General features: G+C 46.2%; 1 protein-coding gene across 3 annotated transcripts in view; it reads right to left on the bottom strand.

Annotated features, from left to right (window-relative positions):
* The window catches only part of LOC140493449 (carnitine O-palmitoyltransferase 1, liver isoform-like), a 56122-nt gene extending 28928 nt beyond the window's left edge, over positions 1-27194 (bottom strand). The window contains exons 1-7 of one of the 3 annotated variants that reach the window (XM_072591891.1): positions 26915-27194; positions 14462-14617; positions 12542-12681; positions 12274-12445; positions 11688-11789; positions 2651-2788; positions 1804-1881 (exon numbers count right to left, since the gene is read on the bottom strand). In XM_072591891.1, the coding sequence (XP_072447992.1) occupies positions 1804-1881; positions 2651-2788; positions 11688-11789; positions 12274-12445; positions 12542-12681; positions 14462-14602 (771 nt within the window). In that variant the 5' untranslated portion in view covers positions 14603-14617; positions 26915-27194. Of the gene's footprint in view, positions 1-1803; positions 1882-2650; positions 2789-11687; positions 11790-12273; positions 12446-12541; positions 12682-14461; positions 14618-19164; positions 19735-26914 lie in introns of those variants that run through there. The other 2 variants (XM_072591893.1, XM_072591892.1) reach the window with 2 other exon arrangements.
* Positions 27195-27468: the final 274 nt, after the last annotated feature.

The raw sequence follows: 27468 nt of genomic DNA, 5'->3' as shown, positions 1-27468 counted from the left end.
CTTGATCCACTACAATTTGCCTACCAGCACAATAGATCCATGCAGGACACCACCTCCATGGCCCTACACACATCCCTGGTATATCTGGATAACAAGTACAGTTATGTCAGAGTCCTCTGCCTTCAATGCCACAATTCCAATCAATCTCATCTCCAAGCTCTAAGACCTAGGACCCCGCTCCCCCCTCTGCAACTGACTTCCTGACCCACTGACAGCAGTCAATAAGGATAAGCAACAACTCCTCCACACCAGCACCCCGCAAGGCTGTGTACTCAGTCCCTCATTATACTTCTTATATGCACACGACTGTGTGGCCAAATTGAACTCTAGCTTCATTTCCAAATTTGCTGACACCACCATAGTGGATCGGATCTCAAATAATGACAAGATACAGTAAAGGAAAAGAGGTAGAGAGCTTAGTGGCATGGCTTAAAGACAACAATCCCTCCATCAATGTCAGCAAAACAAAGGAGCTAGTCATTGACTTCAGCATGGCATGAGACAGGCCCATATGCTCAGATCGGTTGATGTTAAGGAGGAGGATGTGCTGGAAATTTTGAAAAACACAAGGATGGGTAAGTCCCTGGGCCAGATGGGATATACCTAAGGTTACTACGACAAGCAAGGGAAGAGATTGCTGCACTTTTGGCGATGATCTTTGCGTCCTCATGTCCACTGGAGATGATTGAAGAGTGGCAAATGTTATTCCCTTGTTCAAGAAAGGGATAACACTTGGGAATTACAGAGAGACAGGGTTTATGATTATTTAGAAAAGTATAGTTTGATTAGAGATAGTCAGCATGACTTTGTGAGGGGCAGGTCATGCCTCACAAACCTTATAGAATTATTTGAGGATATGACAAAACACAGTGATGAAGGTAGAGTAGTGGATATGATGTATATAGATTTTAGAAAAGTGTTTGATAAGGTTTCCCATGGTAGGCTCATTCAGAAAGTAAGGATGCATGGGATTCAGGGAAATTTGGGGTTGTCTGGATGCAGAATTGGCTGACCCATAGAAGACAGAGGATGGTGGTGGATGGAAAGTATTCAGCCTGCAGCTCAGTAACCAGTGGTGTTCTGCAGGGATTTGTTCTGGGACTTCTGTTCTTTGCAATTGTTATAAATGACTTGGACAAGGAAGTGGAAGGGTGGGTTAGTAAGTTTCCGATGACATGAAGGTAGGTGGAGTTCTGAATAGTGTGGAGCGCTGTTGTTGGTTGCAACGGGATTTTGACAGGATGCAGACCTGGGCTGAGAAGTGGCAGATGGAGTTCAACCTGAAAAAGTGTAAAATGTTTCATTTTAGAAGGTCGAATTTGAATGCAGATTATAGGGTTAAAAGCAGGATTCTTGGCACCGTGGAGGAATAGTGGGATCTTGAGGTCCACATCCAGAGATCCCTCAAAGGTCTATCACTCACTTGCACACACTCACACAAACTATCATTTTTACACACATACTATCACTCACATGCACACTAACACAAACACACAATTACAAACTTTCACATTCCATGCACACAGACTCACTTATCCATTGACACATGCATAATTGTTGACAGATTCACACACACACAGACAGAGACAGAGACAGGTTTACACTCAGACACATACTAACACATGCACTCACACACATACAATCTCAAAGTGATAGACGCACTGACCCCCACAAACACACACACAAACTCTCAGTTATATATCCACACATTCACTCATACAAACACATACTCACACCTATCCACATGCAAACATATACACAGAATCAGATGCACATAGATACACATGTAACAGCTAGACTCACCATTGCATAGTAATTGCTGTTCACCATGATTGGTCCACGTCCTCGCAAGTAGACATACTCCTCCCACCAATCACTGACCTGTCCAAGCAGGGTCAAAGCAGACAGGGTTACAGATCACTGACCTACATTTTTATTACAGTGCCTAACCTCTTACCCTGACCTCTGACCCACAGGATCCAGACACTGAGCAGCCTCAGGTACCTCATCCTGATCCTGACCCCAGCTGTGGCTGACTGAGGGGATGAGGGGAAGGTGGTTCCACAGGAACCCAAAAGCACCAGCACCCAGCTCTGGGCAGGAGGTACTAACTCCAAAAAAGACTCAAGAGTGAGTGTGTATGTGTGTGTATAGAGAAGGGGGAAGGGGTAGGGGGGTGGAGGAGAACAACAGAAGACAACAAAGAAAGAATTGGCAAGGGACAATGGCTGTTGGAGTGAGTTACAGGGTGGGGATAAAGGGAGTGTCAGGGAGGTTCCTTTTTATAGAAGTTTGGACGGTACAGTCTGAGAACCAATGGATTGTGGCCATTCACAGCTCAAGCTACTTCAGGAACAGGTATCAGCTCATGCTCACTCTGTCACAGCAGCTGGCTGGGCGGAGGGGTGGGGGGAGGGGGGGTGGCGGGGGGAGTGGCAGAGCACACAATGGGAAATGCCAGAGCTGAACTCAGGAATGGGCACTGGGTCTTCAGGAAGGGGCTGCCTGCTCCCTCCGGTGGGGGGAGCCTGTTAATGACTGTGGCTTTCCAAGTGCAGTCACCCAGAGCCCCGAGCCGGGGCTTGGGGACCAAGGCACAGGTGACCAATAACTCGAGAACCTGACCCACATACACGCTGCATTCACTCACATAGTTGGTGGCCCACCATGATTTCAGCTTCAGGTACCACTGCAGCCTTGGCGCTGTGTTCAGCTCAAAGTCCCGGGCCAGTGCCTGCATCCGCTTGAATTTCTCCTCATCCAGAAGTGGCTGCACTGACTCCAGGTACTGGAGAGAGCAAAAAGAGCAAGTCAACCTCAGCAAGTCCTATCTACATCATTTCCCAGTAATATATCCCCACCTTACAGCCTTGGCATCACTGGTGGTCCACAGAGGACCTCTGCTGGGATCACTGGGAATCCAGATAATGATCTGTGCTGGGATCACTGGTGATCACCTGATTACCAGTGCTGGGATCATGGCTGATACCTCTTTGTTCTTTGTAGGATCACTCACAATCAAACTGTGATGCCTGCTAGGATCCCTCACGATCCGGCTGTGATCTCTGCTGGGATTACTGACCACCACTGTGTGATCTCCTCTGGAATCACTGGTGATCCCTCTGTATTCTCTGTTGGGATCATCAGCCATCACAGTGATCTCTGCTGGGATTACTGGTAATCTTGTTATGATGTCTGCTGGGATCACAGTTACATTGTTTCCATTACAGAGTGTGCGGCCACCCCACCGTCCCTAAACACACAGACAGGCAGGACCTATTGCAGACGGTGGGAGGGGGGAGGGCAGTTATTTTAATAAGGTCATGAGCATCAGTGACTGGGCCAGCATTTACTGCCCGAACCTAATTACACTGAGGCTGGTTAAATGCTGTGGGAGCGGAGTCACAGGTAAGCCTGACATGGTAATGACGGCCACTGTGGTTGACAGCAGTGTCCGACCCATTTCCCGTACCTCTGTCCCCACCTCTTCCCTTCCCTCCCACAAGAGTGACAGGATCCCCCTGACCTTATCTACCAGCCCAGCAGCACCCACGTCCTAAGGATCATTCGTAACTATTTCCATCATCAGACACACATTCCCCTCCCCTCCCTTGTCAGCATTCTGCAGGGACTATTTCTTCTGGGACACCTGAGTCCGCTCCTCCTCCGTTCCCAACGCCTACACCAGCCAGACAATGTGGTACTGAACCTTGCTCCATCCATGCACACAGGGTCCAGTGCGTGCACACACACACATACTCTAATACTCTAACACACTGTTTCACAGGATCAGGAAGGAGATCACATCTGGAGTGAGACACAGGGAAATGTGTAGGCACTGTGGGAATTCGGTGCAGATGGGATGAGGTTTTCTTTTGCCTGGTTATTTGATTCCTACTTCCTTCAGGCCAAATTGAAGCCCAGGATTAAGTACTCAGCACTAAAGAAAGAGTGACATCACAAGAAAACTGTAATGGATCAGTACCTGGTGCTTATGTTGTTGTGGCCATAAGAGAGACATGGGTTTCTCAGGGACAGGAATGGTTGCTGGATGTTCCAGGGTTTAGAGCATTTAAAAAGAATAGGGAGGGGGGAAAATAAAAGAGGAGGGGGTGTAGCACTACTAATCAGAGAGGGGATCACAGGTACAGAAGCTTCCATTGTCGAGGAAGAGCTGCCTGACTCAGTATGGGTGGAAATTAGGAACAGCAAGGGAGCAGTCACCTCGTTAGGGGTTTACTACAGGCCCCCCAATAGCAGCAGGGAGATGGAAGAAAGCATAGGTCAGCAGATTTTGGAAAAGTGTGGACATAGTAGGGTTGTTGTAATGGGTGACTTTAACTTTCCCAATATTGATTGGAACCTCCTTCGAGCAGAAGATTTGAATGGAGCTGTTTTTGTAAGGTGTGTTCAGGAGGGTTTCCTAACTCAGTACGTTGACAGGCCGACGAGGGGAGAGGCCATTCTAGACTTGGTGCTCGGAAACGAGCCGGAGCAGGTATCAGATCTTGTGGTGGGAGAGCATTTTGGTGATAGTGACCACAACTGCCTTACATCCTACATAGCTGTTGAGAAGGAGAGGATTAGGCAAAATGGGAGGATATTTAATTGGGGAAGAGGAAACTATGATGCGATTAGACATGAGTTAGGAAGCATGGATTGGGAGCAATTGTTCCATGGTAAAGGCACTATAGACATGTGGAGACTGTTTAAGGAACAGTTGTTGCGAGTGATGAATAAATATGTCCCTCTGAGACAGGCAAGAAGGGGCAAGATAAAGGAACCTTGGATGACGAGAGCAGTGGAGCTTCTTGTCAAAAGGAAGAAGGTAGCTTACGTAAGGTGGAGGAAGCTAGGGTCAAGCTCAGCTCTAGAAGATTACAGGCAGGCAAGGCAGGAGCTCAAAAATGGTCTGAGGAGAGCCAGGAGGCATGAGAAAGGCTTGGCAGAATGGATTAGGGAGAACACAAAGGCATTTTACACTGATGTGAGGAATAAGAGAATGGTCAAAGAAAGAGTAGGCCCGATCAGGGATAGCATAGGGAACTTGTGTGTGGAGTCTGAGGAGGTAGGGGAAGCCCTAAATGAGTTTTTTGCTTCTGTCTTTACAAAAGAAACATACTTTGTAGTGAATGAAAACTTTGAAGAGCAGGTGTGCATGTTAGAATGGATAGAGATTGAGGAAGCTGGTGTGCTGAAAATTTTGTCAAACATTAAGATTGACAAGTCGCCAGGCCCAGACCAGATTTGTCTTCGGCTGCTTTGGGAAACAAGAAATGCAATTGCATCGCCGCTTGCGAAGATCTTTGCATCCTCGCTCTCCACTGGAGTCGTACCTGAGGACTGGAGAGAGACAAATTTAATTCCTCTCTTCAAGAAAGGAAATAGGGAAATCCCCAGCAATTACAGGCCAGTAAGTCTCACGTCTGTGTCTGCAAGGTGTTAGAAAGGATTCTGAGGGATAGGATTTATGACCATCTGGAAGAGCATGGCTTGATTAAATGCAGTCAACACGGCTTTGCGAGGGGCAGGTCATGCCTCACAAACCTTATCGAGTTCTTTGAAGATGTGATTAGAAAAGTTGATGAGGGTCGAGCAGTGGATGTGGTGTATATGGACTTTAACAAGGCATTTCGTAAGGTTCCCCATGGTAGGCTCATTCAGAAGGTCAGGAGGAATGGGATACAGGGGACCAGAGCTGTCTGGATACAGAATTGGCTGGCCAACAGAAGACAGCGAGTGGTAGTAGAAGGAAAATATTCTGCCTGGGAGTCAGTGGTGAGTGGTGTTCCACAGGGCTCTGTCCTTTGGCGTCTACTGTTTGTAATTTTTATTAATGACTTGGATGAGGGGATTGAAGGATGGGTCAGCAAGTTTTCAGATGACACAAAGGTTGGAGATGTTGTTGACAGTATAGAGGGCTGTTGTAGGCTGCAGTGGGACATTGACAGGATGCAGAGATGGGCTGAGAGGTGGCAGATGGAGTTCAACCTGGATAAATGCAAGGTGATGCATTTTGGAAGGTCAAATTTGAAAGCTGAGTACAGGATTAAGGGTAGGATTCTTGGTAGTGTGGAGGAACAGAGGGATCTTGGGGTGCAGGTACATAGATTCCTTAAAATGGCCACCCAAGTGGAGAGGATTGTTAATAAAGCATATGGTATTTTGGCTTTCATTAACAGGGGGATTGAGTTTAAGAGTCGTGAGATCTTGTTGCAGCTCTATAAAACTTTGGTTAGACCGCACTTGGAATACTGCGACTAGTTCTGGTCGACCTATTATAGAAAAGATGTGGATGCTTTGGAGGGTTCAGAGGAGGTTTACCAGGATGCTGCCTGGACTGGAGGGCATAACTTATGAAGAGAGATTGACTGAGCTCGGACTTTTTTCATTGGAGAAAAGGAGGAGGAGAGGGGACCTCATTGAGGTATACAAAGTAATGAGAGGCATAGATAAGAGTCGATAGCCAGAGACTATTTCCCAGGGCAGAAATGGCTAACACGATGAGTCATAGTTTTAAGCTGATTGGAGGAAAGTATAGAGGGGATGTCAGAGGTGGGTTCTTTACACAGAGTTGTGAGAGCACGGAATGCGTTGCCAGCAGCAGTTGTGCAAACAAGGTCATTGGGGACATTTAAGAGACTGCTGGACATGCATATGGTCACAGAAATTTGAGGGTGCATACATGAGGATCAATGGTCGGCACAACATCGTGGGCTGAAGGGCCTGTTCTGTGCTGTACTGTTCTATGTTCTATGTTCATTGGATGATATGTAGCAGCTAATAATTTGACTATTATTGGTTACTTTCTGATTGAAGGGAAAGAGAAGAAATATTTACAGATGACAAACTAAAAAACAAATTAAAAGCTGACTAAATCAAATGGAGATGCAGGGCCAAACAATGTGTTGTGAGTGCATGATGTAGGAGCTGTGGATCTGTTGTGGTTTTTTTTTAGATTAGATTCCCTACATTGTGGAAACAGGCCCTTCAACCCAACCAGCCCACACCGACCCTCTGAAGAGTAACCCACCCAGACCCATTTCCCTCTGACTAATGCACCTGACACTATGGGCAATTTAGCGTGGCCAATTCACCTGACCTGCACATCTTCGGACTGTGGGAGGAAACCGGAGCGCCCGGTGGAAACCCACGCAGACACGGGGAGAATGTGCAAACTCCACACAGACAATCGCCCGAGGCTGGAATGGAACCTGGGACCCTGGTGCTGTGAGGTAACAGTGACTAACCACTGAGCCACCGTGCCGCCCCTCCCCCCTCCCCCTTAGTTCATAGTGACCACCTTTGCAATAAGTGAAGGAAACCGTAATACTGCTCCATCTACACACGCGATGCCCACTGCCGAACACTGTGATACTGAGACTCGCTCCATCCACACAGCATACATTTAGTTGCTTGAGGAACTCCGCCGCAGTGTTGATGAGCTGGAGTGTGAGCTTCAAACACTGTGACACATCAGGGAGGGGAAGAGTTTCCTGGATACCGTTTTTCAGGAGGGAGTCACATCCCTTACATTAACTACCTCAACATCAGTCAGTGGTCAGGGACAGCAGGGTGTAACTATGAGCGAGGCAGTTAGAGGGATCCAGGAGGTAGTGCTGAAGGAGTGTCAGCCCTTGAGCTTGTCTAACAGGTTTGAGATTCTTGCTCCCCACATGGATGACAGCAGGAGCAGGAGGATGAGCAAATCGACCATAGCACCGTGGTAGAGGGAGCCATTCTGTAGGTGATTGAAAAGAGAAATTTGGTTGTAATTGGGGATAGTATGGTCAAGGGAACAGGCACTGTTCGTTTAGGGCAGGATCGGGATCAGGATCATTGCCTGCCTGGTGTCTTTTCAGTTCAGGACATCTAATCTGGGCTGCAGAAGAACGTGGAGTGGGAATGGAAAAGATCCAGTAGTTGTAGGTACCAATGAAATAGGTAGAAAGACAAAAGTTTCTGCTGAGGGAATATGAGCAGCTAGGGGCTAAATCAAAAAGCAGAATGAAAAAGGTGATTACTATCTGAGCCACAAGTAAATTGGCACAGGGTCAGCAAGGTTAAAGGGGTAAACATACAGCTCAAAAATTGGTGTGGGAGAAATGGGTTCAAATCCATGAGACAGGCACCAGGCCTGGGCAGATGAGCAAGGGTGGGCCTCTGGGTTGCCTTGTTCATAAAAAAGAGGAATTAAATTGATAGCAAGAAATGGTATAGAGTTGGAAAGTGTAGAATATGGATGGGTAGAGTGAGGAACTGCATTGGAGAAAAAGCCTTCCAGCATGGAGTCACGTATAGACCTCCTAGCCTTGGCCAGGTTGTGGGGTAAAGAATAAATCAGGCAATCGAAAGACACTATTACAGTAATCATGTGGGACTTCCAATATGCAGGTGGATCTGCAAAATCAGATGGATAGCATATACAGTAGCAAGAAAACTAATTTTTGGAATGTCTACGAGATTTTTTTTCCTCCGGAGCAGCTTATGGCAGAGCCCACTATAGAACAGGCAATTCTGGATTTGGTGATGTGTAATGAAGCAGATTTGATCAGGGAGCTTAAGTTCAAGGAACCTCTAAGAGGCAGTGAACATATGGTAGAATTTATCCCGCAGTTTGAGAGGAGGAAGACTGAATCAGAAGTAATGGTATTATAAATCACGGAAAGATAGCTACAAAGACATGAGGGAGGAGCTGGCCAGTGTTGATCAGAAGGGGGGGTCTAGCAGGGAAGATGGTGGAGCAGCAATGGTAGGGGTTTCTGGGACAAATTTAGAAGGGACAGCAAAGATTCATTCCAAGGTAGAAGAAACGTATTTAAGGGGAGGACACGGTTGCCATGGCTGAGAAGGGACATCAGGGACAACATCAAAGCAAAAGATAAAGCTTACAACGTGATGAACATTAGTCGGCGGCCAGAGGATTGGGAAATCTTTAAAAACCAGCAAAGGACAATTTAAAAAGAGGGGAAAGGATGAAAAATAAGTTGGCTAGTAATGTAGTAGAATATATAATTTAATAGTTATATAACAGTAATATAATAAAGGGAGACAATGGCCTAGTGGTATTATCACTGGACTGTTAACCCAGCCATCCATAAAGCTCTGGAGACCCAGGTCCAGATCCTGCCACGGCAGGCAGTGGAATTTGAATTCAGTAAGTATTTGGAATTAAGAGTCAAATGATGACCATGAATTCCTTGTTGATTTTCAGGGGAAAAAGACCCATCTGGTTCACTAATGTTCTTTAGGGAAGGAAACTGCCATTCTGAACTGGTCTGGCTTACATGTGACTCCAGACCCATAGCAATATGGTTGACTCTTAACTGCCCTCTGGGCAATTAGGGATGGTCAATAAATACTGGTCTAACCAGCCAGGCCCTCATCCCATGAATGAATATTTTTTTAAAAACTGTAAAAGCTTTTTTTAGATAGAGGCAAGAGGGGACAGTGGACCGCTGGAAAATGAGACTGAAGAAGTAGTGATGGGGTCTGGGTGGGTTACTCTTCGGAGGGTCAGTGTGGACTGGTTGGGCTGAAGGGCCTGTTTCCACATTGTAGGGAATCTAATCTAATCTAAAAAATGGCAGAGGAATTGATTGTATATTTTGCATCAGTCTTCATGATGGAAGCATACCAGAACTTCAAGAGAGTCAGGAGGCAGAGTTGAGTGTAGTGCTCTCATTAAGGAGTAGGTGCTGAGGTAGCTAGAAGGTCTGAAGGTGGATAAATCACCTGGACCAGATGGACTACACCCCAAAGTCCTGAAGGAGACAGCTGGGGAGATTGTCGAGTGGTGAGCTGTCAGGAATCAATACAATCAGGGAGGGTGCCAGAGGACCCTGGAAAATAGCTAATGTAACACTCCTGTTTAAGAAGGGAGGGAGGCAGAAGACAGAAAATTATGGGCCAATTAACCCAAATTCAGTCATTAGTAAGATATTAGAGTCCATTATTAAAGACGAGATTGCAGAGTATTTAAAATTAAATCGTAAAATAGGGTGGCGACAGCTTGGTCAAGGGTTCATCACGCTTAACAAAACAGTAAGAGTTCTTTGAGGAGGTAATGCGCGAGTAAGATGAAGGAGAGCCAATGGACATGGTCTATTTGAACTTCCAGAAGCCTTTCAACAAGGTGATGCACAGGAAATAAGACCCCATAGTATTAGGAGCAAGGTACTGGTATGGATAAAGGGTTGGCTGACTGGCAAAAAGCAGAGAGTAGTGATAAAAGGATCTTTCTCAGGATGCATTTGGTGACTAGTGGAATTCCGTAGGGGTCTGTGTTGGGACCACAACTATTCACATAATACATTAATGATCTGGATAAAGGAACTTGAGTGTTGTTGCTAAATTTGCAGATGACACAAAGGCAAATGGAGGAACAGATAGCATTGGGGAAAGCAAGGAAGCTGCAGATGCGACATGCTCGGAGAGTGGCAGATGAAACATAATGTGGGCAAGTGTGAACTTATGCATTTCGGTAGAAAGATCAGAGGTATGGACTGTTTTCGAAGAGTTTTAGAAATCTGAAGCACCAAGACACTTGCGAGTCCTAGTTCAGGATTCTCTTAAAAGTTAACATGCTGAGGTTGTAGAAGATTCTGGTCAGACCACACCTTGTGAGCAGCTTTGGACCCCATTTGTAATGAATGATATGCTGGCATTGGAGAGGATCCAGAGGAGGTTTACAAGAATGGTAATGAAGGGGAGGAGCAGCTGAGAATTTTGGGTCTGTACTTGAGTGACCTTAGAGCTAGATTAGATTAGATTAGATTAGATTCACCACAGTGTGGAAACAAACCCTTCAGCCCCACCAGTCCACACGGACCCTCTGAAAAGCAACCCACCCAGACCCATTTCTCTCTGACTAATCCACCTAACACTACTGGTAATTTAGCGTGGCCAATTCACCTGACCTGCACATCTTTGGACTGTGGGAGGAAACCGGAGCACCCGGAGGAAACCCATGCAGACACAGGGAGAATGTGCAAACTCCACACAGACAGTCCCCCAAAGCTGGAATCAAACCTGGGACCCTGGTGCTGTGAGGCAGCAGTGCTAACCACTGAGCCACCATGCCCCCAAAAGATGAGGGGCATCTGACTGAAACTCACAGAATACTGCGAGGGGATGCAGAGAAGATGTTTCCACTAGTTGGAGAAAAGGGACAGAGGTAAGAAGGAATTTCTTCAGTTGGTGGATGGTAAATCTGTGGAACTCATTGCCGCAGAGGGCAATGGAGGCCAAGTCACTGAGTATATTTATGACAGATTAGATAGTTTCTTGATTAATAAGAGGATCAAAGGTTATGGGGAGAAGGCAGGAGAATGGGGTTGGAAAGCCTTGATTAAATGGCAGAGCAAACCTGATGGAGCAGATGGCTTAATTTTATTGTTGTATCTTATGAGCCATCCACACACGCAGTGCCCTGTGCTGGTCACTGTAATACTGAATGCTGCTCCAACCTCACATACAGTGCCCAGTGCTGGACAGCATGATACTAAATCTTATTCCATTCACACATGTAATGCCCAGTGCTAGTCACTGTGGTACTGAACCCTGCTCCACACACACACACACACACACACACACACACACACACACACACACACAGAGTGCCCAGTACTGAAAGTACAGACTGATATTGGGGTGAAGGTTTGGTTGATACCCTCGGTATCACATACCCTCCTCATGGTGTCCTTCACTGATGGCACAGGCAGTCGGGGAAGAGATGTCTGGAAACTGTTCATCAGGGGCTTGCGGCCAGAGAATATCTTCACCAGCAACTTGAGGACAAGATAAGACAAGACAAGGGACAATGAGGAAGGGCATGGAAAAGCAGGAAGAAACTGAGAACAGTGCCTAGATCAAACAATATTCACATAAAAGTGGCCAAGGCATGTCCAACATCGTTACGTGCCACTGGTAATGTGTGTCACTTGCTGCAATGTTAAATTGAACAGCTCTCTTGGAGCTCTGAGCAGGTTCATCGCACTCGATCATTCACGTTTTGAGGTCTTCTGCCCCAAACAGATCTTAATGCCCAGAACACCAAATGCCAAGGGCCACGTAGATGGCAGGGGCTGGTTTCAGCACACAAATTCTCTCGGAAAAAGCAGGAAGCTCCAGAGTAGGCCTGTATCTGTTTTGGAGTCTGAAGAGACTAATGTTTGGACAAAACCAACAGGGAAACTGAGAGGAAGAGGCTCCGGTTGCCCCAGGGTTGGGGGGACATTCATGATCCCAAGGCCCAAGAATGATTGGACTTACCATCCAGAGCTTGACGTGGGGCGGTGGTTTTCCGTGCTCAATAAACATCCAGCCATGATAGGAGAGCAGCAGTTTGAGAGTCTGCCGCATCGTGAAGACCAGGGCCAGCCAGAGAGCTGTGCCAAATAGCAAAGCACTCAGGATACTTTCAGTCTGATTTGACAGGTAACCACTGAGAGAGAGACAGAGATACCGACAAGTTAACAGTCAGCCAGTCACATTCCACATGACAACCAATTGGGGAGCTTGGCATGTTTCGATCACCTACTTGGTGGGAAGGTGATCTCTGATCTTGTCAATCATTCCCAGAGAAGGATCCATCCGTGCATACGTTGTCGCAATCACTGCAACCACCACAAAGAGCCAGCTGGAGGGGCTGGCTGGGTAAACCCCGGTCAGGATACCATTCTGAAGGATAGACACACAATATGGCACTCAGCCGGGGGTGAAGCAGAGTTCAAATCCCCACCTCCCCACATGAACCATACACTTTCCCCTCTGCCCAGAGCCCTAACTCCATGCGTCAGCCTTGCTCTCCCAGCCCGGCAGTGACCACACGATGGAGATTAGAAAAGCAGCTGAGCTGCTAACCATCACAGGGCTGTCCTGCAGTTTCATTGACATTTCATTGGTTGTCAAGTGACTTTTGACAATCTCTGGTCCTGAACATACAACAGTATTGCACAGGAACAGGCCCTTTAGCCCACTAATGTCTGTGATAACTATGATGCTATTCTACACTAATTTCATCTGCCTGCACATGTTTCATAAGGTCCTATTTTCTGTTCACAAGTCTGTCTAAATGCCTCTTAAACTTTGCTATTGCACCTGCTTGCACGACCTCCTCTGGCAGCACTTTCCAGGCACCTACCATCCTCTATATAAAAAACATTCCTCACACATCTCCTTTAAACTTTTGCCCTTTCACCTTAAACCTATGTCCCTCATATTTGATATTTCCACCCTATCCATGGCCTCTCATAATTGTATATATTTCAATTAGGGCGGCCCTGAGCCTCTGACTCTCCAATTCCATGAAAATGACACAGGTTTGTCCAACTTGTGCTTATAGCTTTACCAGGCAACATCCAGGTAAACCTCTTTTGTACCCTCTCAAATGACTCCACATCCTTACCATAGTGTGACAACCAGAACTGCACACAATACTCCAAATGCTGTAGATGAAAGTATTCACTCATTACAACAAGTGAAACACAATTGATTTCTATCCACCATGTGATACAACTTACTTTATGACACTTCGACAGTGTGGCCCTCTCTCAATACTGACCCTCCAACAATGCAGCATTCCCTCAGTACTGATCCTCTGACAATGCAGCACTCCCTAATATTGTCCCTCCAACAGTGCAGCACTCCCTCAGTACTGACCCTCATGACAGAGCAGTACTCCCTCAGTAATGCCCCTCTGACATTGCAGCACTCCCTCAGTATTGACTCTCCGACAGTGCGGCACCCTGACAAAGTCCTAACATTGCTGCCACTCGATTGATAGTCCATTCAATATCAACATCCTCTCAGTAGCCACTGTGTGTACTATGTACAAGATGCCCTACAAAAATTCACCATAGCTCCTTAGATAGCACCTTTCCATCTGAAAGAATAAAGGGCAGCAGGAAACACCACCACCACCTGCAAGTTCCCATCCAAGCCACTCATCATCCCGACTTGGAAATATTTCTCCAATGTTGCTGAGGCAGATTCCTTCCCTTCGCAACCTCCAGTACATGGAGTGCAATGGTAGCAGCTCATCACCACCCCCTCAAACGGCAACTAGGGATGGGCAATAAATTAAGCTAGACAATGATGCCTATGTCCATGAACAAACGGAAAACTCATTTTGTTTGTTGAAATTAGTTCACTCTATGATGAACCAACGATCCAGTGTGATTTGCCGTTCCCAATGATAATCCAAGCTGTTTGCCTAGCTGAGGTTTGGATTGCTCAGTCTGTGGCCTAGGATCTGAAGGGGATTGTTTCACAACCCAGTCTAGAAGGGATGAAGCTGTTGCTGTGTGACTGTGGAAGACTGAGATTAAGGTTTCTATGTAGCTGGAGACACAGAGAACTGGGGCACACTGAATGGGGTTCAATCTCCCTCACATTCAGACAGTCCCCCAAACTGGTTAGCAGGAAGACCACCCCAGGACCCCCAGTCCCAGGAACTCACTCTGTATCGGCAGATCCTCTTCTTCCAGGAGCGCACGCCAGACAGGTAGACCTGTTTCAGAGCCTCATGGCTCAGGTGTAAGTCAATGCCATCGGGGGTGACAGTGAACTGAAAGGCCACAGCCTGGTGAGCTTCTGCCATCCCTGCTGGCTAAAGCTGAAAAAGAAAGCACACAAAAAGTGTTACCATTTGCAGTGAGGATGCCCAGCTTTCAGCTCTTCTGAAACCTGGCCTCATACCAGTGGGGGAGGGAAGAGAAGGTGGCGGAGTGGAGATCAGAGTGAGCTGGCGAGGGGCGAGAGGAGGCATTGAGTACGAGACAGGGAGCATTCCTGAAGGGAGTGAGAGTGAGGCACAGGCAGGGAAGCTGTGTGGGGACTCTGTGAAAAGAGCTGCATTGTGTTGTGCTCTTGTTGCTATCCCAGAGGACAGGCACAATAACACAGCACAATGTAGAGGTTTCACTGTCAGAGTCTCATTCACCTGCGTATGCAGTGAATGCCAAGAAGTGACTGAAAGTTTGCTAGAAAAATGTGTCACACTGCACTTGGCTTCCTAAAGTATTCTGTGTTCCTAACATGGAGTCGGTAACAAAATGGCAGTGAATGTACACATGTTGAAGGAACAGAATACGTCTACGTCCACGATCCACCTCCATTCATACCATCACCATAATCCTGTGTTCAGAAACAACCTGCTCCCTCTGTTTCATAAGCCCCTTCCCTCACAGCCCCCTCCTCACTCACAGCCCCTTCCCTACCTCCTCAAAAGGTGACTCTCACATACTCCCCCCCCTCCCCCCCGCTCCTCCCTCATAGCCTCCTCTCTCGCGCTCATTGACCAACTTTCAAAAAAACATGATCTATTATTTTGTGATTCAATTAGTTCTCATGTTTCAGTCTAACGTTACTGAAAACATCTTTCACGGAATTATTTCACCCAAACTTTCACTCGGCAAAAGGTAATCCTTTCTCAGTGTTTTATCAAAATCTGACAGTGCCCCACACTGTAAACTCCCAATGCCCCACACTGTAAACTCCCAAAGCCCCACACTGTAAACTCAAACAGCACAACTCCCAGCTCAAACTGACCACACACAGTGCCCTGCACTGTAAACTCAAACGTTACAACTCTCAATGCTCCGCACTGTAAATTCAACATTGGCCCCCGAATTGGAACCTAGGTGTAGTGTGATATCACTCTGTTAACCCTCACTGGGGGCTAGGTGTAGTGTGATATTTACCCTGTTACCCCTAACTGGATATAGTGTGATATTTACCCTGTTACCCCTAACTGGATATCGTGTGATATTTACTTTTCTACCCCTCACAGGGGCTTGGGGGTTGTGTGATATATATCCTATTACTCCTCACTGGGAACTGAATATAGTGCGATATTCACCCTGTTACCCCTCACAGGGGCCTGGGTGTAGTGTGATATTTACCCTGCTACCCTCTCACTGGAGTAGCAGGATGGACATCAAGCCCCATTATGACAACTCAGGGAATAAAGTTAAAAATTCTATAAAACCTAGCAACATTCTACAATTTAGAAGTTCTTTACACTGTTTGACAGAAAACAGTTTTGGTTTCCATACTTTTCAAGACATACTATTTATTACAAATAGACAGTTCTAGCAACAGGTAAACAACCATAACTCCACTAGTTAAACCTCTAAACTCTATTAAACACTCCCTTTAAACACAGAGAGACACAAAGAAACACAGTGTTATGGATGGTTGGGGGCGGTGGGGGGGTGGAGACTATGAAGGCAGTTCTGTGGTCCCTGTTCACAAAGTTGCTGTGAGAAGCTTCTTCAGGTTCTTGTGCTGATCAGAATGTTGTTTCTCAGTCTTCTTTCTCCAGATATTTCCACTGTTTGCTGGCGACAAAGAGGACATTTTCACACCTACAGAATGGTCTCCCATTTCTTAGTTAAAAGTCACACTTTGCAATAACTGCTGAATTAAAGATAAACTGTTTTCCTTTAGGATTAGAATGGCTTTTACTGTAGAGAACCAGGGCGAACTCCTGAGCTGTTGGAGGTCAGATAACTTCTCTATTATCCTATTTACAGCTACAAGCTATTCAGTTAGCTGAGAACCAATCACTCAGTTTTTGGAAGGTAAAAGGCCTTTATCATCATTAATAACTGGTCAAAAGGATAGACTTAATATAAAATTTAAAGTTCTAAATTGGATTGAAGCTGATTTTGACAGGATATGGCAAGAATGTTCAAAAGCTGATTGGGAGTGGTTATTTGCAGGTGAAGGGATGTTTGGAAAGTGGAAGACCTTCAAAAATGAGATAACAAGGGTCCAAAGGCAGTATGTTCCTATTAGTCTGAAGGGCAAGGTCAGTAGGTGCATGGAATTCTGGATGACTAGAGAAATTGAGTCTCTGGTCAAGAAAAAGGATGCATATAGCAGGTATAGACAGCAGAGATTGAGTGAATCCCCCAAGGAGTGTACTCAAGTGGGAAACAGGAGGGCAAAAAGGAGACGTGAGAAAACTTTGGTAAATAGGGTTAAGGAAAATCCAAAAGAGATGCTATAAACACATTAAAGGCAAAAGAGTAACTAGGGTAAGAAGGGGGCCCCTCAACAAAGCCATCTATGTGTGGAACCGCAGGAGATGGCTGAGATACTAAATGAGTATTTTGCATGAGTGTTTACTATGGAGCAGCATATGGAAACTTGAAGGAATGAATAGTGATATCTTGAAAAGTGCCTACATTACAGCAAAGGATGCGCTGGACATCTTAAAACGTATCAAGGTTGATAAATCCACAGGACCTGATCAGGTGTATTCCAGACCTTTGTGAGAAGCAAGAAAAGTGATTGCTAAACCCTTGCTGAAATATTCGTATATCGATAGGTACAGGTGAAGTGCCGGAAGACTGGAGGTTGACTAATATGGTGCTATCATTTAAGAAAGGTTATAAAGGTGAAGCCAGGGAAATACGGACCTGTGAGCCTGATGTCAAAGGGTGGAGGGGATTCTGAGGGACAGGATCTACATGTATTTGGAAAAGCGAGGACTAATTAGGGATAGTCAATATGGCTTTATGCGTGGAAAATCGTGTCTCACTAACTTGATTGAATTTTTTGAAGTGGCAAAGAAGACTGATGAAGGCAAAGTGATGAACGTTGTCTAAAGGACTTTTCAGCAAAGCAAGGTTTTGCATGTCAGACTGGTTAGTAGGGTTAGATCATATAGAATCCAGGGAAAGCTAGCCAATTGGATACAAAATTGGTCAGAAGGTAGGAGACAGAGGGTAATGGTGGTGGGTTATTTTTCGGACTTGAAGCTTGTGACCATTAGTGTGCTGCAAGGAATGATGCTGGGTCCACTGCTTTTTGTAATTCACATAAATGATTTGGGTATGAATATAGGAGGAATTGTTGGTAAATTTGCTGATGACACCCAAATTAGTAGTGTGGTGGACAGTGAAGTAGTACACCTCAGAGTACAAAGGAATCTTGATCAGATGGAGTTTAATTTAGATAAATGAGGGGTGTTGCATTTTGGTAAGGCAGGACTTATATACCTAATGGTAAGGTCCTGGGGAGTGTTATCAAACAAAGAGATTGGAGGGTGCAGCTTCATAGTTCCTTGGGTGGTGAAGAAGGTGTTTGGTACCCTTGCCTTTTTTTAGTCACTGTGTTGAATATAGGAGTTGGGATATCATATTGCAGATGGACAGGTTATTGTTTCGGCCACTTTTGGAATACTGTGTTTAATTTTAGTCATTGTGTTAAACTTGAAAGGGTGCAGAAAAGATCGACAAGGATGTTGCCGGGATTGGAAAATTTGAGCTACAGAGAGAAGTTGAATAGGCTGGGGCTTTTTTTCCCTGGTGCGGCGAAGGCTGAGGTGTGACCTTACAGAGATTTATGAAATCATGAGGGGTATAGATAGGGTGAATAGCCAAGGTCTTTTTCCAAGGGTAGAGGGCATAGGTTTAAAAGTGAAAGGAGAAAGATATAAAAGGAACCTAAGGGGCAACTTTTTCACACATACGGTGATGCGTGTATGAAATGAGCTACTAGAAGAAGTGGTGCAGGCTGCTACAATTATGGCATTGAAAAGGCACCTGGATGGGTATATGAATAGGAAGAGTTGAGGGATATGGTCTAAATGCTGGCAAGTGGAACTAGATTAATTTAGCATAACTGGTTGGTACGGATGGGTTGGACCAAAGGGTCTGCTTCTGTACTGTAGAACTCTATGACACGAGTCCATAGACCAAGTTATTTGTAATAGTTAAAGCCCCGTCTGTACACAACTTCCCACTCTTATCTGTGGCCACACTTCAACTACTGGTTCACAATGAGTGTAAGCTTACTCACCTCCAAACTCTGCTGCACCACTCCAGTGATCTCAGGTTTTAAACACAGTTCTTTCCCTATTTCAGTCCACAATTAAAAATGCAGGAAGATAAAAAGACACTGACTTCACATCTTACTCTCTGGGAGGGGTACAGGAGGTAATGCTGAAGCAGAGTTTGAGCTGCTTGAATTGAAGATGCGATGATTGGCTTCCTGGTTTCATTAGGACAAACAGCTCTCAAAAAGGTGAAGGATTCAGATTTGAATTGATTTTGTCTAGCAGACTAACTGCCAGGCAGAGACAGAGATCTGTGAACCCACAGCACATACATCTTTAAAGGCAAATTCTCTTAAAAAGGAAGGTACACTTACCACACCAGTCACTGAGGATCTGAGTGCCCTCTGAGAGGGAGAAAGAGGCAGAGGCAAATTGAACCTTACAATTGGGGCAGTTAATTTGAAAGTGTCTTTGTAATGGAAACTCCCTGCTCAAGAGAATCCGGGAACCTTTAAATTGCTGAATAAACGATGAACTGTTTGAATGGATCGAAAGGCTTCTGAAAAGATCAGATCTGTGGATCAGCACTCCTGCCTTCCCTGAAGACACGAAAAGCAGGTGTTGAACAGGTTCAAATCTAAACCTGCTTTGTCGCTGTCCGAGTCCTTCCTGACGTTAACCTGCTCCTGCGGCGGGGACTGAGAGATTGAACTTCACACTCAGTCAATCACCACCTCCAAATTCAGTGACTCCAAAGTCTAGTGTGTGTTGTTGTTGTTGGATATTTGAACGCAATCTGCCCTTGCACTCACTGACCCGAGAGTTAACTTAGCCTTCACCAATCACAGCGCAGATTTTGTTACAGCTTCCATTTCCACTGAAGTGATTCGAGTAAAAACCGAATGATACTGCAAATCTAAAGCTGAAACTGCTGGGAAAAAAAGCTCAGCATTTGTGAAGAGAAATTTCAGACCGGATCAGAAAGCTCTTACTTTGATTGCTCGTGTACTCTGAACTTGCGTGCAGACACCAAGCGTCACTGTCTCATGACAGGTACAAAAACGTTTCGGGCAAAGAGCAAGCAAACAAACTTTCTCTGTTGTTCTTGATCCAGTGACACAGAGGGAGGAGCAAATGTAGATAAATCAGCAAAGATTTTCAAACACTTTGCTTCCTGTTCAGAGCTCCCGAGTGAAAGCAGAACATGGGTGACAGTCAGCAGGAAAAGATGTGTCAAAAAGCCGGTTTCCACAGAGAACCTCAACCAGGCAGAGAGGGATCTGTCAGATATAGGGTGAGGACCTCATCATCCACTGGTTTGGGCGGTGTCTGAGGGTCCCGTCATTGCCCTGGGGGTGTGGGGGAGGGGTCCCTCCACATCGACTTGGATCACTTTGACTGGCCAATTACAGCGGGATCCTCAAAGGGGCCTATCACAGTCAGAGAGTGGATTTGGAAGAACCAATCACAGACGGGAGTGTCTTTGAGGGGCCCATCACAGAGATAGAAACGAGCAATAGGAGGGATCCATTCAGTCCTGGGAAATGGACTTCAGTGGCTTTTTTTTTTAGATGAGATTCCCTACAGTGTGGAAACAGGCCCTTTGGCCAAGCAAGTCCACATTGACCCTCCAAAGAGTTATTACCATAAACCATAAGACATCGGAGTATCTAGTCTGTCCATTGAGACTGCGCAGCCATTCAATCATGGTTAGAGACAAAAACACTGCAGATACTGGAATCCAAGTTGGACAAGCAGGAGGCTGGCAGAAAAGATCAGATCTGTGGATCAGCACTCCTGCCTTCCCTGAAGACACGAAAAGCAGGTGTTGAACAGGTTCAAATCTAAACTTGCCAGGCAGCATCAGGAGGTGCAGAAGTCGACGTTTCAGGTGTAATCCTTCTTCAGGACTTGGGGTGGGTGGAAGAGGAGCTGCAGATAAAGATGGTGGGGAGAACAGGATGCTGAGGTGGGATAGGTAGAGACAGGTAGAGGATATGACCTGCTTGGTCGATGGGAGAGATGAATGGCTGAGAGAAGTGAAAGGGAGGGGGGAGGGTTGCTGGGAAGGGGAGTCAGGGATGAAAAGGAGGGGTTATTTGAAATTGGAGAACTCAATGTTGAGGCCTCCGGACTGTAGACTGTCCAGGTGGAGGTTGAGGTGTTGTTTCTCCAATTTACAGTTTGATTCATTGTGGAAATGGAGGAAACCAAGGATAGTCACGTTGGAAAGGGAGTGGGAAGGGGAATTGAAATGGGCGGTGACTCTGAGGTCTGGTTGGCCCCTGTGGGCCCGGCTGAGATGCTCGGTGAAACATTCCCTTAGTTTACATTTGGTCTCCCCGATCTAGAGAAGACCACATCGGGACACCAGATACAGTAAACTAGGTTGGAGGAGAGATATTCCACTCCCAAGTATAAGTGCCAGGGACTCCGGTTCGATTCCAGCCTTGGGCGACTGTCTGTGTGGAGTTTGCACATTCTCCCCATGTCTGCGTGGGTTTCCTCCGGGTGCTCCGGTTTCCTCCCACAGTCCAAAAGCTGTGCAGGTCAGGTGAATTAGCCATGCTAAATTGCCCATAGTGTTCAGGGATGTGTAAGTTAGGTGCATTAGTCAGGAGTAAATGTAGGATAATGGGGAATGGGTCTGAGTGGGATACTCTTCAGAGTATATACTCTTGAACTTGTTGGGCCGAAGGGCCTGTTTCCACACTGTAGGAATTCTAAGATTCTGTAGGGATTCTAAGACTCTGGAATGAAGGGAGATCTGTTTGAAACTTTCAGGATACTGGTCAGAGTGGATGTTTGGAAGATGTTTCCATTAGCAGGAGAGATGAGGGCACAGCTTTAGAGTAAATGGAAGATCTTTTAGAACAGAGATAAGGAGAAAATTGTTTAGCCAGAGAGTGGGGAATCTGTGGAATTCATTGCCACAGGAGGCTGTGAAGGCCAGGTCATTGAATATACTTAAAACAGAGATAGGTAGGTTTTTGATTGCTAAGGAGATCAAAGGTTGTGGGGAGAGAGCAGGAAAATTGAGTTGAAAAGCCCATCAGCCAGGATTGAATGGTGGGCTAGACAAGCAGGAGGCTGGGAGAACACAGCAAGCCAGGCAGTAACAGGAGGTGGAGAAGTCGATGTTTCGGGTGTAACCATTCTTCAGGACTGAGGGTGGGTGTAAGGGGAGCTCCAGATAAAGGGGATGGTGGGGGGAGGCAGGATGGTGAGCTAGAGACAGGTAAAGGGTACGACCTGCTTGGTTGATGGGAGGGATGAATCCAGTTGGTGACTGACAGGGAATGGAAGGGAGGGGCAAGGGGTGTGAAGGGAGCCCTACTGCTCAAGGGAGTCGGAGGATGGGAAGGGAGGTTAAATGTTAAATTCTCCGGGCTGTAGGCTACCCAATCGGAAGATGAGGATTTGTTCCTCCAATTTGCAGTTTTGATTCATTGTGGCAATGGAGGAGGCCAAGGATGGTCATATCAGAAAGGAAGTGGGAAGATGAATTGAAATGAGTGGTGGCTTGGAGATCCAGTCGGCCCCTGCAGGCCCAGCTGCGATGCTTGGTGAAACATTCCCTTAGTTTACGTTTGGTCTCCCTGATGTAGAGAAGACCACATTGGGAACACTGGATACAGTAAACTAGGTTGGAGGAGAGGCGGGTGAATCTCTGTCTCACCTGGAAGGACTGTTTAGGGCCCTGGATGGATGTGGGGGGGGGGAATAGTGTGCCAGCAGGTTTTCCATCTTTTCCATATTCCACAAGGATGGCCTTCAGGCCCTCAGTTTCTTCCACTCCAACAGACACATCCAGTCCCCTCCACCAATACCTCCCTCCACCTCATCGAACTAGTCCTCACCCTTAATAAATTTTCCTCCCATTTCCTCTAAATCCCAGGGGTGACCATGGACAATCGGATGGGTCCCAGCTACACCTGCCTCTTTGTTGGCCATGCCGAACAGTCCCTCCTCAGTACCTACACAGGCACTGTGCCCCAACTCTTCTGCCGTTACATTGATGACCATATAGGTGCAGCATCCTGCACCCAGGCTGAACTGGAGCAGTTCGTTGAGTTCACCCACAACTTCCAACCCCCCCCCAAATACATCTTGCTTACCTCTCTCCCATTTCTTGAAGTCTCTGTTTCTATCTATGGCAACAGTCTGCAGATAGACGTTTACTATAAACCCACAGACTCTCACAACTATCTGGCCTACACTTCCTCTTACCCAGTATCCTGCGAGAACTCCATCCCATTCTCCTAATTCTTCCACCTCTGTTGCATCTGCTCAGATGAGGAGACATAGAGGCAGCAATGCTAACCAATGAGCCACCGTGCCGAGTCCTCCAACAGTCCTCATTTTTAAGCCTTTCATTCTGGGATCATTCTCGTGAACCTCCTCTGGACCCACTCCAGGGCCAATACATTTTTCCTGACGTAAGGGGCCCAAAATTGCTGACAATACTCTAAATGTGGTCTGACCAGAGCCTTATTTAGCCTCACAAGTACATCCTTGCTTTTATATTCTAGTCCTGTTGAGATGAATGAGAACATTCATTCATAACTACTGAATCAACCTGCAAGTTTACCTTAAGAGAATCCTGAACTAGGACTCCAAGTCCCTTTGCACTTCAGATTTCTGATTTTTCTTCCCATTTAGAAAATAGTCCATGCCTCTATTCTTCCTACCAAACTACATTGGTACCTCATACTTTCCTACATTGTACTCCATCTGCCACTTATTTGCCCACTCTCCTAACTTGTCTAAACCTTTCTGCAGCCTACCCACCTCCTCAATACTACCTGCCTCTTCATCTGTCTTTGTATTATCTGCAAACTTAGCCAGAATGTCCTCAGTTCCTTCATCCAGATCATTAGTGTATAAAGTGAAAAGTTGTGGTCCCAACACCGACCCTTGTGAAATACCACTTGTCACTGGCTTCCATCTTGAAAAGGATCCTTTTATCTTGACTCTCTGCCATTTGCCAGACAGCCAATCTTCTATCCATCTCTAACTTCCCTTGAACTGGGGGGGGGGGAGCACAATGGGCCATCTCAGAGGGCAATTAAGAGTCAACCATATTGCCGCGGGCTTGGATTCACATGTAGGCCAGGCAGATTTCCTTCCCTAAAGGATATTAGTGAATCAGTTTTGTGATCATGGACACTAATTGTATATTCCAATTTGTTTCGTTGGATTTTTCACCTGGCCATTCCCGTATCTGTATGTGCCAGTGCATCTGATTTACTGCTCAAGGGACATTACACACTGCCACACCATCTTGCCCCAAATGGAGCATGACAATCTTAACAGATAATTTTTGACAGACTGTAAAAGGAGCCAGGACAAGTAGTGGACAAAAGTGAAGGGCATATTTCAGATCATGCAGAGGAACACATACAGGGAGAACTAACCATTTGGATACAGAACTGGCTCAAAGGTAGAAGACAGAGGGTGGTGGTAGAAGGTTGTTTTTCAGACTGGAGACCTGTGACCAGTGGAGTGCCACAAGAATCAGTGCTGGATTCTCTACTTTTTGTCATTTACATAAATGATTTGGATGCGAGCATAAGAGGTACAGTTAGTAAGTTTGCAGATGACACCAAAATTGGAGGTATAGTGGACAGCGAAGAGGGTTACCTCAGATTACAACAGGATCTGGACCAGGTGGGCCAATGGGCTGAGAAGTGGCAGATGGAGTTTAATTCAGATAAATGCAAGGTGCTGCATTTTGGGAAAGCAAATCTTAGCAGGACTTATACACTTAATGGTAAGGTCCTAGGAAGTGTTGCTGAACAAAGAGACCTTGGAGTGCAGGTTCATAGCTCCTTGAAAGTGGAGTCGCAGGTAGACAGGATAGTGAAGAAGGCATTTGGTATGCTTTCCTTTATTGGTCAGAGTATTGAGTACAGGAGTTGGGAGGTCATGTTGCGGCTGTATAGGACATTGGTCAGGCCACTGTTGGAATATTGCATGCAATTCTGGTCTCCTTCCTATCGGAAAGATGTTGTGAAACTTGAAAAGGTTCAGAAAAGATTTACAAGGATGTTGCTAGGCTTGGAGGATCTGGGGAGAGGCTGAACAGGCTGGGGCTGTTTTCCCTGGAGCGTCAGAGGCTGAGGGGTGACTTTACAGAGGTTTACAAAATTATGAAGGGCATGGATAGGATAAATAGACAAAGTCTTTTCCCTGGGATCGGGGAGTCCAGAACTAGAGGGCATAGGTTTAGGGTGAGAGGGGAAAGATATAAAAGAGACCTAAGGGGCAACCTTTTCACGAAGAGGGTGGTACGTGTATGGAATGAGCTGCCAAAGGATGTGGTGGAGGCTGGTACAATTGCAACATTTTAGAGGCATTTGGATGGGTATATGAATAGGAAGGGTTTGGAGGAATATGGGCCGGGTGCTGGCAGGTGGGACAAGATTGGGTTGGGATATCTGGTCGGCATGGATGGGTTGGACTGAAGGGTCTGTTTCCATGCTGTACATCTCTATGACTCTATGACCATGACCTCACAGTGACCCAATCACAACTTGGACAGATTCCCAGGTGGAGCCAGGACCCATCATGAGGGTAAGACAGACTGGCTGTCCGGGAGGCTCAGGTTAATTGGAGATCTTCCCTCATCATGACGCATTGTGCAGAGCCTGATAAATAATGATCCCTCATACTGTGACCATGACAACAGCTCAGAAACATTCAGATCAAAGCACAGCATAGCCCTGAATCCCTGGATGGTGCTAAAGCACTTTCACTTGACATTCTACTGTCCAATTTCAATATGTCAACTTCCTTTCATTCACAACATGCATCAAAAACAACCGTCACTGCAGGGAATAATGGATCTTTACATCAAAACACCCCCAGGTTCAACAACCGAGTGCTCAGCTTTGCAAACAAGACAGCGAATCAGCACGCACATCAAACAGGGGTAGCAGACCCACAGTTCACCATCCTTCTAGGAACAGCATCAGCAATGATCCAAACCCAGCATACACAAAATCTCTAATACTTCAATATAACCCTGAGCCACAAGCACAAAACCCTCAGCTCAGCTCCAAATAAGGTTTGAAATTTGGAGACTGACAGAAGGCACATCACAAAATGGACCGAGTATCTAAGCAGAGCAATGTAATGATAGCTTTCTTCTGTATCTAACTCCATGCTGTCCCTGTCCTGGGATTGTTTGGTGGAGACAATGTGAAGAAAGCTTTGCTGTGTATTTGTCCTTATGCTGTCCCTGTCCTGGGGTAGTTGATGGAGACAGTGCAGAGGAAGCTTTACATTCAGTTAAAAAGAGCAGAGACCTTTACTCAGCATACAACCTCGCATTGTCCTTTTCATGGGAGTTTGATGATGGTTGCATAAAATCTGCTTTACTTTCATTTTAAAAGGGGAGAGAGCTTTACTTTGCCTTTGAAAGTGTAGAAGGAGTTTTACTCCATCTAACCCCATGCTATCTCTGTTCTGGGAGTGTTTGATGGGGTCATTGTGGTGGGGGCTTTAGCGTCAGTTTCGAAGAGGGGAGGGAATTTTTCACTGTATTCTCACCCTATGCTGTCCATGTTGTGGGAGTGTTTGATGGGGACAGTGTAGTTTCTGACTTTCTGTTTAAAAGAGCAGAGGGGGTTTTACTCTGTGTCTAATCTAATTGACAGGACAAGAAGACATCAATCTACTTTCAGTCCCTGTATTAGCTATATGTACTCTTCCTACTGACCGTTGTGCATTTGCTTATCCTCCAAATATTGGTCCAATCGCCTTTGACATTAACAAGGAGTAGCCCTGTCAGGCAGCTCTTATCTACACAGCTCTCTGTGCAAAATCGCTGCTGCTGAGCTCAGCACTGCCTCTGGGGCCCACAGCAAATGCCATGTTGGAAGGAGCTGTCAGAGTAGGCTCTGTGTATTGGAAGATGCTTTCGGAGTTGGCTGTTACTGTATATTGTGGTCCCGAGCTCTGAGTAAGAAGGACTAATCGATTCATTACTTTCCTCAGACTCGGAGCCCTGAACACAACAAATAGGGGCCTTGCCCCTCCTCCTCATCCACGGTGTCATCATTTGCCTGAGGAAGTAGGTGAAAAGTCAGGCCTGCGTATTGTGTCAATTCATATACTCACCAGAGTCCCGCGGATCCTGCCCTCAGCAAGCAGGGGCAGCTCGTGGGCAGGAGCTGCGTTCAGCAATGGCTTTTTCTCGGGGACAATATGATCTACCTTCCTGCAGTTGAAGAGCACAGAACATTCCTTTTTCACCCAGGATTTCAGCAAACGGTGCCGAGACAAGTCTCCCTTGGTGACTGCGCTGTATAGAGCCCTGGAATTGGTTTGCAGTCAGCTGAGCGCTTGGCTGTGAATGGACAGGATGCTGCACTGTGCTACAAACAGGAAGCTCCAAAACACGCTGCTTTTTCTATAAATACAGCACAGAGCTGCCAACTGACAGAGCACGTCATGACGACCAGAACTGGCTGGCTTCATCTCAGCACAGCTCCAGCACACAGTGATTCAGCAAAGCTGTCGTCTGACAGGCAAATAAATAGCGGGACACTGCCCAGCTCAGTAACGGCAATGTGCTGGGAGCAAGAGACATACTGAAGAGCAGAGCAGAGAGAGAGAGTTACAGAAAAAGTGAGAGGATAACAGGGAAAGAGAGTAGCAGAGAAAGAAAAACT

The sequence above is a fragment of the Chiloscyllium punctatum genome, chromosome 22 (genome assembly GCF_047496795.1).
Source record: "Chiloscyllium punctatum isolate Juve2018m chromosome 22, sChiPun1.3, whole genome shotgun sequence".
NCBI classification, from domain to species: domain Eukaryota; kingdom Metazoa; phylum Chordata; class Chondrichthyes; order Orectolobiformes; family Hemiscylliidae; genus Chiloscyllium; species Chiloscyllium punctatum.
Note: the sequence above shows the minus strand (reverse complement) of the source record. Positions and strands in the feature narration are given on the sequence as shown.